The sequence below is a fragment of the Saccostrea cucullata genome, unplaced genomic scaffold, assembly GCF_032062105.1.
Source record: "Saccostrea cucullata isolate Sc308-1 unplaced genomic scaffold, CSIRO_AGI_Scuc_v1 ctg2786, whole genome shotgun sequence".
Lineage (NCBI taxonomy): Eukaryota > Metazoa > Mollusca > Bivalvia > Ostreida > Ostreidae > Saccostrea > Saccostrea cuccullata.
This window is the reverse complement of record NW_026934295.1, coordinates 1-16,052: the sequence shown is the minus strand read 5'-3', so window position 1 is coordinate 16,052 and position 16,052 is coordinate 1. Positions and strand designations below refer to the sequence as shown.

The 16,052-nt window shown below is 35.8% G+C and overlaps 2 protein-coding genes across 3 annotated transcripts; both read right to left on the bottom strand.

Moving 5' to 3' along the window:
* Window positions 1-1,346: 1,346 nt before the first annotated feature.
* LOC134240389 (zinc finger protein 54-like) lies at window positions 1,347-5,480 on the bottom strand. Of its 2 annotated transcripts, none has more exons than XM_062722484.1 (2): window positions 5,372-5,480; window positions 1,347-3,655 (listed from the first exon to the last, which is right to left on the bottom strand). In XM_062722484.1, the coding sequence occupies exon 2, from the start codon at window positions 3,583-3,585 to the stop codon at window positions 1,510-1,512; it is 2,076 nt and encodes a 691-aa protein (XP_062578468.1). In that variant the 5' UTR covers window positions 3,586-3,655; window positions 5,372-5,480; the 3' UTR covers window positions 1,347-1,509. The 2 variants fall into 2 exon arrangements, with proteins under 2 accessions (XP_062578468.1, XP_062578467.1); XM_062722483.1 differs by having other exon boundaries at window positions 5,377-5,480.
* Window positions 5,481-11,405: 5,925 nt separating this feature from the next.
* Window positions 11,406-14,570, bottom strand: LOC134240391 (uncharacterized). The gene is made up of 6 exons (XM_062722486.1): window positions 13,892-14,570; window positions 13,574-13,682; window positions 13,208-13,482; window positions 12,825-13,048; window positions 12,528-12,687; window positions 11,406-11,672 (listed from the first exon to the last, which is right to left on the bottom strand). Exons 1-6 carry the CDS (start codon window positions 14,082-14,084, stop codon window positions 11,506-11,508), a joined length of 1,128 nt encoding a protein of 375 aa, XP_062578470.1. The 5' UTR covers window positions 14,085-14,570; the 3' UTR covers window positions 11,406-11,505.
* Between the last annotated feature and the right edge of the window lie 1,482 nt (window positions 14,571-16,052).

The window sequence follows — 16,052 nt, the reverse complement described above, 5'->3', positions numbered from 1 at the left end:
ACCATTTTTGAAAGGGAGGGGGGATTTCAGAGAAAAAATGAACTGCCTGAAATTTATAATGACAAAATAACCCCCCCCCCCTTTGAAAACAAATCGTTTACCGGGAAGCGGGTGCATTTTTGCCGCCAAACTTCAGACATTTTTTTTTTATTCTAACAACTGAACGACCAATGGTGTCTCAAGTTCTTCTGTATTTGGAGATGTTAATTTTAGCAAACACTACTTTAACATTTCTAAAATAAGGGAAATTATACTTTGTTTTAGTAGAGAGCTGTTAATCAATCTAAAGTTTTCAAAGAAATTTAATTTGGACAAGCACCCCGTAATCTGGCCTTAGTATGTCCAATTGTTTGGGCAGCGAGTTTCAGCCTGATCGAGTAAATTAGTTAGTCCGTAGAGTACCAGTCCTTACTAAATGTTTTACTGATGCAGGGTTTTCGGGTTCAATTCAAAATCCATCAAAACATTTTCTCCTTTTCTTTAAAACAATGTTGCTAGTATCTGCCCTTAGCATGCAGGTTCAGAGCCGCGGCCGTAGTACTAGTGGGATTTGGGAAATGTAGCTATTTTCCAAAGGTAACATTGTTCTACAGAAAATGATGTGTCAAAATTCAAAGTCTAGTTGCAAACCCACTACCACCACCACCAATTTTGTGTTGTTGCATAATCAAAAGAGGTTAATATAGCATAAATTAATATGCCCCCTCCCCCATATAACTGGAAGTCCAAAGTTCATAACTCTATCCACAATGGCACGATCATACCCAACACAGAACTTGGTCTAGATATTATGAATCATTTGGATACTCATGTACCTAAGTTTCATTTCAATATGTGCAAACTCTGCGAAGAAAATGAACGAAAACTAATGGTGGACTGACAGACCGACCAACAGCAGAAAACTATATCCCCTCCCTTCGAAGAGGGCATAAAAATTGATACTAGAAGAAGTTTTAACACCCCCCCCCCCCACACACACACACACACTCCAAAAAAGGATGCGCTACTTCACCGAGAGGACAGAATAAGAACATGGGTTGCGTTTTCTACTGAGGTCAAAGACAATTTAGGGGATGGGGTGGGTGGGTGTGGAAGGATTTAATTGTTTGTTGCCATTTAAATGATCGATATTCCTGGCATGGATAGCTTCGTTGCTAAAGCACAAGCTTAGTAGGGTCACTGCATGGGGCACCAGGTTAGATTCTGTTGTCCTTTTCCGTTATATTTTTAAACACAATGTCTATGACTATGACTCTTATACATATTGTAACATAATATATTCAGGTTTTACCCATACTTGCATAGTTTTAGCAGAAGACCCAACAAGACAGTAATACATCCCATAGCAATATGTTTTTGACCTTTATTCAACATGTTCAAAGAGCTAACTGAACATAATTTATAAATACTGTATGGAGGCAAGAAAAATGACATGCATTATTTGCTTTCTAAATAGAAGTAAAAACCTTTAAAAAATAATACTAAAAAGACACTTCTCAGGGCATAAAATTATCCTATCACTGTAACATCCATAGAATCCGACTCAGCGTTTAGTCCCACATCAGGATGGTACTTCTTCACATGAGCTTTAAGAGAAACATTGTGGTTGAAGGCTTTTGGACAATGCTTACATTTGTAAGGTTTTTCACCCGTATGTAAGCGTAGATGTTTCTGAAGTTGATCCTTTTCATTGAAAGACTTATCACAATAGGGGCACTTGCATTCCCTTGTCTGACTATGCATTCTTGCATGCCTCAATGTGTTTCGGGTAGGGAACCGTTTACCACATATTTCACAAACATAGCTTCTGTCGACCCCAGTGTGAACTTTGCGATGACTTTCCAATGTTGATAAATGATTGAAGTTTCTTCCACACTCCTCACAAGTGAATTTTCTTTTACTTCCATGAGCTGCAAATTTATGGTTTCTTAGATCTTGTTTTTCCGAAAATGTTTTTTGGCAAATGTTACAAGTGAATTCTTTCTTCAATTGTTCTAAATGCTCCTTTTGCATATGCTTTTTTGTTTCCCACATATCCTCAAACATCTTTCCACAATATTTACACTTGGACGGAGTACTATGGTATCTTTCAAAATGTAAATCCAACTTCACTACATAATTTCCACACAGATTGCATCTACTTTTCTTGCCTTTCTGTGTATTCTGCATTAAATCCTTCTCCTTGAACTTAACCCTAATCTTTTCATCATCTTTCAACTGTTCATCATCAAAGTCATTTGAGTTGTTATCTCCTGCACATTTCAAATTCTCTGAATCATTGGTATCTTTTCCAATTGTTGAAGATTCTCTAGATTGTTCATTGAAGTCTTCAATGTCTGCTCTTCGAGTCTCATTTTCCTTTTCTTGAGAACAACTACCAGGTGAACTGTCCTCATTTTCACTCTCTTCTAAAGTTCTTGCTTTGCACAAGGAAGAGGAGACAACAGGCTCTGTATCATTATCTAAAACTAATTTAAAACTTCTGAATGGACGGCACTTCTGACCTGGCATACTTGGCTTGAATTTCTTTGGCTGCTGTATGTTGTCTGCTGTTTTCTCACATGGGGATCTGGTTTGCAGCAATACACTATTTGGCTTATTGTCACATAATGTCTTGTCAGATGCTATTTCATTGTTGGAGTCACAGTTGGATGGTACTGATACTCTGGAAGTCTGAGATAAAACTGGTACTGAATTCACCTGAACTTGGCGAGCAGGAGTACAACTTGTGCTCTGTGCTGACTGAGAAATATTTGCTTGGTTGGCTGATCCAGAGTTGATTGAAGTTGATGCTGCAGAAGTTTGAGATAATGCTGACCATGGATTCTGATGAATTTGGAAAGCAAGACTACTGCTGAGTATGCCCTCATTCTGAGATTGGTTTACCTGATTGGCCGAATGGATTGAAGATGATGCTCTGGAAGTTTGAGTTAATACTGACAATGAATTCATCTGAACTTGGAAAGCAGGACTACAGATTGTACCCTTAATCTGAGCATGGTTTGCCTCATTGATAGATCCAGAATTGTTTAAAACTTGTGCTGCAGAAGCTTGAGATGATGCAGAGAGTGGATTCTGATTCACTTGGAAAGCAAAACTACAGCTGGTGCCATTTGGCTGAGAAATGTTTGCTGGATTGGTGAATTCAGAATTGGTTGCATTTGGCACTGTGGATGTTGGTGGTAAAACTGATAGTGGTTGGCAGGCAGAACCATTTGTCACAGCCCCTGTCTGTCCAGTGTTTGTCAATAACAATGGCTCCTGTTTTGTCTGGATTATGTTGTTATTAAAACCATTTACGGTTTGTATCACTTGCTGCCCTGCTAAGAATGGTGCTTGCATAAAAAATGCTCCTTGATTGTTTTGGACTTGGTTCAGAGAACCAGTGTTAGCTAGTACAGGCTGTACAGAAATCTGAGGTATAAAGTTATACACCACTGGATAAGGCGCTCCGACAATCTGAACAGGGTTTCCATTGTTAAAGTAAACGCTCTGCTGTTGGTTGCTGGGGTTAGCATAATTAGCATTCATCAGGAACATTGATGGAGCCTGAGCAGGCATTTGAATTCCTGTTGAAAAATTCATTCTGAGGTGAAAGACAGACCAAGGAATTGATTTTTCTTTAATCTGCAGGATGTGCAGGACTATTCAACCCCTGAAATTATAAAATTGAAGATTCTGATACTAAATTGATAAGCAGGGTCTAGCTTATGGAGCCATTAAAAAAAAATTATTTTCAAGATCTATTTAAAGTTTAAGAAATTTAAGCTATAAGCTAGATCGTGATATTTTTGTAAGATATTTATAAATATTGAAGTATTACCATGATGCATGGAGATTCATACCAAACTCATGATGTCAAAGCTTTTCATCAAAGATTTAATGTTTGCCAAGTGAAACAACATAGACATCCAAAACGGGCGGGGGAGGGGGGGGGGGGGGGGTAGAGTGTTGGGCATAACCCCCCCCCCACTTTTTTGCAAATATATACATATAAATATAGGGATTGAAACCACTTTAAATTTGCTTCTGACACCTATGAACAAGAAGAAGGTATGATTTCTATACAAATTTTGCCCTGTTATTTTCTAAAAAATGAAACTGGTGTAAATTTTGAAAACTCATGCTTTTTAAATAATTGAAATTCAATGCAGAAAAATCATACAAGTCATTTTTCTCACATGTGTTTTGAATGCTAATTATGACGTCATAAACATGTGCATTTTCCCGTATTTTCTTAAAAAGTTGCAGAAGACTCCAATTTTCAATGGAATTTTCTTTCAGATAACATTGTCCACAGGCATCGCCCACAAAGATCTTGAGATATGTGATCTGTAATTGAATTTTGCACAAAATATCAAAAAATTAACGTGGGCGACGGCTGTGGACACTGTTTTCTAAAGGAAAATCACCCTTGAAATGTGCCATTTTGAGGCTTTTTTTGTTGAAAATAGAGATATGCTTCACATTAATGACGTCATATTTGCAGAATGGTAACCCTTCATGCCATATTCTTTCCTGATTTATCAAAGTCATTTATTTAACTAATATTTAAGCCAGTTTCAAAACTTTTTGATGTCATTACATTTTTAGGGCGCAATAAAGCTAAAAACCATACCTTCTTCTTAGTGAGATTTTATGTAAACAAATGCACTTTTCTGATTTATAAATTATCATTTGATAAAGGACATGTGACATCATAATGTAAATTGCCTAAATAATGATTTGAGAGCAAACGGTGAAACCTGTGACACCTGAAAATGTTAAAGCACAATATAAAATAAATCAATCCTGTTTCACAGATATCAGAGATTTAATTAAAACAATAGCCTTAATTTTTTAACAACTTGGATTAAAATATTGGACACAGTTTAAAGTCAATTTAACTATAGATTAGAAATTTAGAAACGTATAGATACTTATGATCAGTGAAAATTTTAATTTGAACATTAAACATGTTATTATCATTTGATCACAAAACAAATATCACATAGGATAAATCTACTTTTCAGAAATCAGAAACTTATTCTGAAATAGCTGAATAAAGCTATATTATATAGGTAAATCAAGCTGTATAGGTAAATTAAGCTAATATAGCTAAATATAGTGATTTTCCTAGACCTGTACTTTGCACTTTCCGTGTTTTGTTTGAAAGAAGGGAAGGGGGGTCAGTTTTTTTGGGGATGGGTGGGAGGGATGGGGTGGCGGTGGAGGGTTTTTCTATATGTTTGTTTATTTGTCATGAATATATATAATTATACGTCTTTTTTCAGTTTTCTGGTGTTTGATATCAGGGACCTATACCCCGCCAAAAGTGGTGCAAATCTTCAAAAGCATGATCCAATAAAAATACAGTCAATGAAGTTTGCACCTTACCAAGTTATCCATTAGTTTCACTACAAATTGTGTGTGCTTTGTCCATTCAGCCATTCTTTCCGATTATTCCTTCAGTCAAAGTTTGAACTGATGTTGTATGTACAAAAATATTGTTTTCACCGGAAATAAACATTGGGACTGGGTAAATCTAGGATACCGGTGCATCGAAAAACCCCAATGTACCCCAAAATACCCTTAATTTAGAAAACAAATCTCACAACAAATCAGAGACTGATTAATTATCAGAAAAAAGCTAAGCTTGCTTCAGATTAATTATTTTGTATTACATGCTTACAAAAAAATTCTGTATTCATATATGCTTTAATTAGTGCCAATAAAGAATTGAAGTGAAATAAATATAATTCAAGACACTAACGTGAACCAAAATTATTGTTTGTAATCAGAGACATAAAAAACAAGTGACACTGATGAAGTACATACTGACAGGAAAACAAACACACGACATGTATAAAATGTTGGTATTCTTTTGGTAACAGTCATCAGTGGTTTAACTCTATACATCGGGACGTTAAACTTCTATCTTTCGAAGCTAGTTTTGGGTTTGTTTTTTTTTATCATAATATGCATATTTCATATGACAAAGCATTTCATTTTGGTATTTTTTTTAACTCTTTAGTATGACCTACTGTAAAAAAAAAATAAAACTTAGTCTTAAAGATGGGTTCTAAGGCTTCATCATTTCTAGTGAGAATTAAGACCTTTAATTCTAATTTGGGTACCAACATTCTTGCCACACACTCGTTTCATGATCTTATATAATTATTATCTCCCTTGCTCTCCCCATACTCTGCATCAGCTGCTAGTTGGTCCATGACTTCTCTCTTGTAACGTTTATAAGATCATGAAACCGAGTGTGTGGCAAATTTATAGGAAACACAGGAAGACCTATCAAAGACAAACATGGAACACTACTGACTTCAGAAAAAGAACAAGAAGAGAGATGGGCTGAACACTTCCGCGAAGTTCTTAATCGACCATCACCCGATGAAACAGTTGTCGTACCAGAAGCCACAGAGGATCTGGACATCGACACTGTACTGACCCACCAACTAAGGAGGAGATAATTCTTAAGAATGGAAAGTCGCCAGGACGTGACAATCTTGATGCAAAGCTTATAAGATCCTGGAATAGCAGCCACCATCCTCTAACCAGCTGTTCACAGATGTGTGGGATGGAGAGAAAGCGCCTGATGTGATTGGTGTAAAGGGGTGATTCAATTTTTCAAGTTCCTAAAGAAAGGAGCCCTGAACGCGATTGTAACAACTGATGGGGAATCACTCTATTGTCTGACCAAGTAAGATCCTGGTTAAAATAATTATCAAAAGAATGTCAGTGTTGATGCTGTATTGAGGAGAGAACATGCAGGGTTTAGGAAACATAGAGGATGTACTGACTAGATCTTTGCACCCCGCAACATCCTAGAGCAGTGCACAGAGTGGCAGAGACAACTGTATGTAAACTTCATGGACTTTGAGAAGGCATTTAACAGTATACACCGAACTAGGCTTTGGAGCATCTTACGCTATTATGATATTCCATTTAAAATAGCCCACCTGTTAAAGAGCTTTTATAACAACTTCAAATGCTCAATAGGACACAATATCACATTCTTCGATGTGGAGTCAGACAAGGATGCTTAATACTGAACTTGGTCATCGAGAATGGTTGGGGGTGTTACATGTAGGATCGAACGTTTTCAGTTCCAATTTTTTCCAACACACTACCACTAACATTTTTGGGATATAAAATGCAACGTGCTTGTTGAAAGTGGGGAAGGGGGATAAACCTACACCCAAATGTTCAATGTATTATCAGTCTATGTTATGTTTATCTCTGCAAAAAAAGTGGGGGGGGGGGGACTAAGCCCTCCGGTTCCGTCGCCTATGCCTACTCCCCTCATAAAGCTTTGGCCTATTGCATGTATTGCGCTGGCAAAAGAACTGACTGCGCAGTGGCGGATCCAGAAGTTCATGTGGGGGGGTTTTGAGGCTCAAAGGACCGAAGGGGGAGGGCATGGGAGGGGGTGTCCCCCTCCCATAGGCGGGAAAATTTTGTTTTAAATGTTCTAATTGGTGTATTTTCCAGCACTTTGGGGGTACTTTTTGTAGCTTTTTTAAAGATGGATCATCAAAAATTTTTAATAAATGTTTTAAATTTGATTAAACTTTAACACAAGACTTTAGACTTTACTTTCAAAAATTGTTAAATCTGACAATTTTAGGAATACAAGAAGTTGACTTCAAGTTGTCTTTACTTTAAATGCATCTACAATATTAATTAAGTCGTATGTCAAGCTGACTTCCAAGGTACAACTAATGTGCAAATTTTTAAACACTAAAAAACTTAAAAATTGAATTCTTTTCAGAATCCCTAACTTGTACGTGCTTTTCAACTTACTAGAGTATATACTGTCAATATGATTTGGAATATAAACACACGTATACAATAAATGAAATTTCAAACTGAAGAAAAAAATTACAAAAAACTGGAGAATCTGTCAAAACTAGAGGGGTTTGCTAAGCCAACCTGCTTTTGTTAAAAAAAATATATTAATTTAATTTTTTAAACGGTAAAAAAAAACCCTCTGAATAATAGTGTATTCATAGTTTAAAAACATGCATTTTATCAGCAAAAGAATATTACTGAGTAGCACAGTAACTATGCAGTTCTCTGTTGTTGGTACCTAACTACATTGTACTGTGATCTTTTGACTCCACTAGGTGCATGGACTACCCGATCTCTGAGACACTCTCTCTGTTGATTACCTGTGTATTGTGTGCGTTCATGCGGAAAGTGATTTCCTGTTACGCAGTTGCTGTATATTTCACAGTTGTACAAACAAAGGGTTCATGTTTATTAGAGTCTTACCAATGCAAAAAAATGATAAAATAACACTTGTTCAAAAAAAAAAAAAAATCAGTGAGTGGGGGGGTTTTCCCGAACCCCCCCAAACCCCCCTGGATCCGCCATTGCTGCGTAATTATCAATGTAAATTCTAAACCATGCAAGTAACCAGAAGTCTCTGTCGAGACGACTGAAGCTCTACTGAGTTGTACCTATAGCAAAGGAACTTCAAGAGAAAAGTACTTGAGAAGTTGGAAATTGAAACCTTATAACAGCAATAGATAGAATCAGGATCCTTGATTTACACTCTTTATATTCTTAGTCTAGTCTACTTGCATGTCACATTAATAATCAGACTAAAACTGTATTTGGAGTAGAATATTGAGAGTATTTAACGGACATTTCTATTTTTAGTAACCAATGCAATAATATTCATCGAAGAAGATTACACTAAGATACATAATTCTGTGTATCAGTTTTGATTTCAATAAACGATGTTGCCGTGGTTACTAAAAATAAAAAAATCTGTGAAATTGTTTTAAAATGCTACTCCTACAGTTTTTGGTCTGATTTCCTTATAACTTGGCACACAAGTAAACTAAACTAAGATGCATAATTCTATTTATCGTTTTTTTTTAATTTCGAGGAACGGTGTTGGTATGGTTACTAAAAATAGAAATTTCCGTAAAAAACATTCAAAATGCTACGCCTCCTACAATTTTGGTCTGATTTCAGTATAACTTGGCATACAAGTAGACTACACTAAAATAAATAATTCTATATATCCGTTTTTCATTTTGATGAACGGTGTTGCCGTTGTTACTAAAAATAGAAATTTAAGTGAAATTGTTTCAAAATGATACTCCTCCTACAGTTTTTGGTCTGATTTCCTTATAGCTTGGCACACAACATGCACAAGTAAACTACACTAAGATGCATAATTCTATTTATTGTTTTTTTTTAATGAACGGTGTTGCTTTGGTAATTCAAAATAGAAATTTCCATGAAAAAAATTCAAAATGCTACTCCTCCTATAGTTTTAAATCTGATTTCAATATAACTTGGCACACAAATAGACTACATAAGATACATGTACACAATTCTGTATATCAGTTTTTGACTTCGATGAACGGTGTTGTCATGGTTACTAGAAAATAAGAAATTTCTGTGAAATACTTAAATAATGCAATTCCAAATACAGTTTTAGTCTGATTGTAGAACATGTATAATGTGGCATGCAAGTATTGTACACCGAGATGCATGATCATTATTGTAAACCAACTTCTATTCATGGCGAATTCATTTCGCAATTGACCGGGGGTAAACTAATTTGCAACAATTAATATTAGCGATAAAGCCTATTAGGGTTTCTTTTTTAATAGACACATAGTTTTTAAGAACCTGTTCGCGGACAGAAATATTTGCAATAATGAGGCACTCACGAACTTCGCAAAAATTACTCGCACGCAAATAAAAGTTGGTTTACAGTATTCTGTTTATTGCTGTTGCGAAGTTTCAAGTCCCAACTGCCAATTTTCATTGTTTAAACTACAAACCAGTAGAGCTACAGTCTCGACACAGACTTCTGGCTTAGAAAAAAGATGAGACTGCAAAAGCTATAGGTAATTTAACACATATATTTCAATTTGCAGATAGATGAATAAACATGATAATCAAATAAATATAAAAGTTGATCTGACATGATCCACAGAAGAATGAACATTTAATTATAACGACTCAATTGCAAATGTCAATTCAAAATGTAATGCAAATCATGTCTTGTAGATGATCTATCATATACCGTATAAGTGGAAATTTTAGCGAGACCCAAATTTAGTGATTTGTCCTTAAAAACTGGTAATCTATTTTTAGTGAGATGGTATTTTAGCGTTTTTAAAATGCATACTTAAGAAGCTATTACAAATAAAGCGCAATTAATTTTAGCGACATTCAATTTTAGCGATCTCGGCATCCTTGCTAAAAATGCCAAAATTAAATTCTCGCTAAAATTTCTACTTATACGGTATATAACTTTTACTCTAAATCATGTTACATGCTGTACATTAATTCAATTTTCCAAAAATCCATTATGTTTGAACATCAATTACTTTAAAATTAGCTGTTTGATCCGCTCGCATACTCCCAGATAGCAAGACATAGTTGGGCCAACGTTGGCCCAATTTTTTTTCCAACGTTGGCCCACTGTTGGAAGTCCTACGTTGGCCCACGGTAATTTTGCTCATCGGCCCAACGTTGGTCCAACATGTTGGCATATTGTTGGCCCAACGTAGGTATAATTGTAAGCCAACAAATAGCCAACATTGGTAAATGGTTGGTTAGGTTGGCCCAATGTTGGCCCTCAGTTGGTCCAACATGTTGGCATATTGTTGGGCCAACGTAGATATAATTGTATGCCAACAAATAGCCAACATTGGTAAATTGTTCGTTAGGTTGGCCCAATGTAGGCCCTCAGTTGGAATGTTGGCATATTGTTGGGCCAACGTAGGAATAATTTTAAGCCAACAAATAGCCAACATTAGTAAATAGTTAGTCAGGTTGGCCCTCAGTTGGAAATGTTGGCATATTGTTGGGCCAACGTAGAGTACATATCCAAGCCAATTAACAGCCAACATATAGATACATGTAATGCTCATAAGAAGGATATGGAGATAACGATCAGTATTCAATCTCAAAGTCCATAAAATGATACAAAACAAGAGCAGAGCAAACACGGACCCCTGAAACATCAGAGGTGGGATCAGGTGCCATGGAGGAGTGAGAATCCCCTGCTGACCGGTCACACCCGCCGTGTGCTCCATGTCATGATCAGGAAATAGGATCAGGCAACTGTTTCTTTAGCATGTTTAGGTTGGCTCTACCCTTTGTTGCTTATTCTCAAACGATTGAGAGATGTTGCTCTAAGCTCTTTGTTGGCCAGTTGTTGGATATAATTTAAATCTGTTAAAACAAATTGAATAAAAAAACATATATCTGTTAATTATCCTTATAATGACATATATCATGATTATTGAAAGTGTACTCTTTATATACACATTTATTAGCATTCACAATGCTTACGAGTAGAAAAAAAACATTACAAATGATTCTCTGTAAAAAGATTTTATATCAATTAAATTGTCAAAAAGTACAAAAATAATATTAAAAAGATGATGAAGATATTATATCAATTAAATTGTCAAAAAGTACAAAAGTAGTATTAAAAAGATGATGAAGAAAGTTTTTGGAAATAATTAATCAAAGTCTTTAATCCTGGCTAGCTTCCTCACTGTCCCTTTCCTTCTCTTTCTTTTTCTCCTCCCTTTTTCTTCTCCCCCCATCACGATCCTTGGCGTACCTTAGCCAGTCCTTCACAAGTCTTTCGATTTCATTGTCAGTCGCTGCACTGCAAAATTTATTTTTTCTCACAGCCTCTGATTTGAAAATAAAAAGAATGAATTTGGTTTGAAAACAAAATACTGGTACAGACATCATCATGTAGATATTTATATGAAGACAATAAAAAATATTAACAAGTGCATTTTAATTTATAAGCTTTGGTATCTTTATCATAAACAAGAGGCCCAAGGGTCACAGCGCTCACCTGAGCACATTGGCTAAGACAAAGACTTATCAAATCAGACCTGAAAGTTTACTGAGGTAAAGGGGGGAGAGGGCTTGAATTTTAACCCCCTCCCCCCTCTCTGGTCATATTTTGAACAAACTAGAAATCTACACTACCTGAGGATGATTCCATATAAATATCACTAATTATAGCTTTGAAGTACTTGAAAGAAGATTTTAAAAGATTTCGCTATATATTCCTATGTAAAACTTTGGTCGGCCATTTTGGCCCAACCCTAGCCCTGAGGGTCATGATTTTAAAAAACTTGAATCTACACTACCTGAGGATGATTCCACATGAGTTCCATCTTTCCTGGCCCAGTGGTTCTTGTGAAGATTTTTAAAACATACCATCAAATTTTCACTATTTCTAAATTATCTCCCCTTAAATAAGGGCATGGCCCTTCAATTGAACAAACTTGAATCCCCTTCACCTAAGGATACTTTGTGCCAAGTTTGGTTGAAACTGGCCCAGTGGTTCTTGAGAAGAAGTCGAAAATGTGAAAAGTTTACAACAACGACGGCGACAGACGACAGACAAATTTTGATCAGAAAAGCTCACTTGAGCATTCGGCTCAGATGAGATAACAATATTGTTTATGCAATAAAAATAACTAGATTGAGACAACTTGACAGAAAGATTTTCAATACTCTGTTATACTTACTTATAATTATGTCTTTTAACTTGAGACTTGAGAGCCCTCTTTTACTTCCTTTACCGCTCCAGTTCAATTGGGTTGCCAGTGACGTTGCCATCAAAAATGAAAGTACTCTCCGCACACAGGTTTGCACATTGTCACCACCGATACATATTAGTTTTCCAAGCTTAAAATCACAATATGTAACTGTTTACTGAAACAACTTAAAGATACGTGTACGTAAAAATGATAAATTTGTTTTTGTAGAACATTATTTATTATAAAATATTTACAATAAGACAAAGTATTTATTCGAGTTTATACCATTATTTTGGTGGTTTCTTGGCTCTCCAGTTGCTCCTCTAAAGAGTCCAGTTCCTCTTGGGTTTTCAAGGGAAATTCAATTCCAATGTCTACCTCATTCTCCATGGTGGTAGTAGTCGTTCCAGTAACCTCAACTTTTGCCAATATATTCTGAAGTAATTTGGTATTAAATCTGACCTGTCCCTTTACATCCTCTAAAATAGTGAGGATTTTGATGTTCGTTGCTGAAAAGTAATCAATTATCTTTAACCACAGTAAAATCTGTTTGTATACAAAATCTCAAAAATATTTAATTTATAGAATTTGAAAAATACATCTGTAACAAAACTTTAAAATATCGGTTCAAAATATACACGGTATACTTATAAATAATTCTCTTTTACCTGTCATTTGTTGATTTGGTGTTGAATCCAGTGCAGATTTAGATGAAGTTGGTGATGATGTCAAACTTGATGTTGCTTTAGTGGATGGGGTCGAGGGTGCTTTCCGTGCTGGTGATGCAAGTGAAGGGAGGGCAGGGAGTGGTGGTGGGTCCGGAAATTGTTTCTTTGATTTTCGAGGTGATCTTCGAAGGCTACCTGAAGTTTTGTCCTGGCTTATATTACATTCATTCTCTTCCTCGCTTTCAGAGGAAAGAGGATCATATCTTGGATTTGGTCTGAATAAAAATTAATGTATTAAACAAAACAAATAGGAATAACTTACTGAAGAAAAGTATAAGAAAATGTTTTAATAATCACAGCCAGTACCTTTTCTTTCTTTTCGGTACTGTGTCTGTTTCTTCATCTGCCTGGTCACTCTCTAAGTTTGAAGTTACTTCTGCTCTTGAAAGCCTTTTCCTAGCCTTTTCATAATCGTCTGGGTGTGTAAAAATAACAATATTATAACAGAATAAATTTGGATAATAACATAAATATATGATGTTTTCTGTTCTTCACTCATTATTATGTTCATTCTTTTTTCAAAATTTGCACTTTATATATGACTGTAAGAAAAAAATAGATAAAATTATTGTATGAACTTTGTAAGAAATTTCAAAGTATTTTGCAAGGAATATATATATTTACCAGATTCATACAACACTCGGATGGAAAGACACATGAAAGAAGGTGTAGGCTCCATGGACTGTTTAACAGCATGGTTTATTTTGTCCACATTTGTCCACATCGGCCATTTGCACTTTTTCTTGTCATCAGTGAGCCAGGTCTTAGGAACGACCGCAACAGAGCCCTCATCAGTAAACTCAACCACTGCGTACATAGACCTATCACAGATCAAACATTTATCTTACAACGCTATATACATAATTATATATATTTAACTACTTGACCTTATTTTCACACATATCTATAACTACAGTACATATAAAAACTACTTTCTTATGTAAGTTTTACCAGATAGTACTTGTGAATGGGATAGCCAAATATTTCCTTTTATGAGGAAGTAGAGTGCATTTTGCTTGGATGTCAGACAATTTACAAACACTTTCAGTAGTGCCTAAATCATGAACAGTTTGTATTCCAAGAAAACCAGAAGGTACCGGAATATCGAAGAAATCCTCCGAATATTTAAATGGTTGGTATACAACATAAGTGTCGGCATCATCTAAAATGATGTTTTTAACCACACCTATTTGTCCCCCTACACGCACGCAACTATCTTTCTGATTCAATTTAATACTGAATTTGGGAGTTGCTACTGATCCATATTGAATTCCATTTGAAAGACAGGGTGGCAAAGGTCCAATTTTGTGTTGTTTCCTTAAAACTGGATAATGTTTTTCAGGGGTTTTAGTACCTTGTGTATTCTTTTCCTCTGAAAGTCTACGGATAATCTGCTGTAAAGGGAAGGATGGTTTGCGCACCATACGTTTTAGTCTTCCCAAAAAATTTTCAAATGGAAAGGATGATACATTATCAAGATTCCCATATTTGGAAGCATCAGCTGACAAATGAACCAATCCATGAACATTATACACTAACATGTCTTTCCCATAAATTTGACCGAAATGTGTAACAAATGCAACAAGAAGATCATGAGCAAATGAACAATACATTTCACACAAACGATCATTCAACAAAATGTGAATTGCAACAGAGAGTAGCATGAAATTTTTGTACAGATTGTTGTGTACAACTTGCAAAAGGACAAGAGGACCTGTATACAACAGAAATTGTCTGAACTCTGTGGCTTTCCATCTATCAATGACATCTAGGGACCGTGGTTTTCGGGAAAATTCACATGGAATGTAATTTTTCAAAGACAATAATGATTCAGATATTTTGTTTACATCTTGTGAACCTAGTCTACACTTTAATGGTCCCCTTAGCCATAACAAAAGCAATCGTTTGACAACACCTAAACACACTAGATGCATGTAATCTATAGGGAATTGGGTCACCATGCCTACATTTATTTCCGCTAAAGGTGATATGCCTTTGTGGTGCTCTTCATCAGATAACGAGTCAAATGAGGGATCTGTTCGTATGGGTGCATTGGTTTCAGGAAAGGTCATTTTGCCTAAATGAACACCGCTCTGGGTACATTTGTCACAACCTGAGTAGCCAGAGTGGCCTTTGACACATTTCACAAATGCCCTTGCTGGAGTATCACAGATAAACGAGTCTATTGCTACACTGAAATGCTTGCCATGGATATCTAAGCCATTTTCTTGTATTTCCTTGTACTCTTCAATAAAGTTTTGAAGATAATTGTTTAGATTGTTTGGTTTGCTTTGTCCAGAGAATAAACCAATAACAAAAGGGGAATCATCAGTAATGTTTCTTATCCTACCAAGAATAGGCCAAAACTGATCATTGGTGCTTTTGAACAAAGGCAAACCGTCAATGTTTATTTGCAAAGCAAAACTATATTCATTTTCAAGGAAACGAAGGCATGGTTCAACCTTTTGAGATATGCTACTAACAATACCAAAATGATAGTATTGCCCTCCGCCAATTTCTGACAAATTATAAGTTGTTTGCGTCTGTAATAGAGTTCTTGGGTCTTTTGGCAATTCTGGGAAGTGTGGTTTTAAGATATCCAACAAAGATAACAAAGCCATATTTGGTATCTGAAATGTTGTAGACCATTCCCTAAGTTTTTGTGACATTGTCATCTTGTCCTCATTATCAGACCCACTATCTGAACTACTAAAAATATTGTTCGGGTGAATCATGTTGTCATCACTTGCTATATGTGCAGTATCTGAATCATGATCATCTTCAC

Bases quoted from the DNA above. Each gene is read 5' to 3' on its own strand.
- LOC134240389 (XM_062722484.1), bottom strand. From the start codon at position 3,585: ATGAATTTTTCAACAGGAATTCAAATGCCTGCTCAGGCTCCATCAATG.
- LOC134240391 (XM_062722486.1), bottom strand. From the start codon at position 14,084: ATGTACGCAGTGGTTGAGTTTACTGATGAGGGCTCTGTTGCGGTCGTT. The intron at 13,683-13,891 runs GTAAATATATAT...TTACACACCCAG, and splicing joins CCGAGTGTTGTATGAATCTG to ACGATTATGAAAAGGCTAGG. The intron at 13,049-13,207 runs GTAAAAGAGAAT...ATTACTTTTCAG, and splicing joins ACCAAATCAACAAATGACAG to CAACGAACATCAAAATCCTC.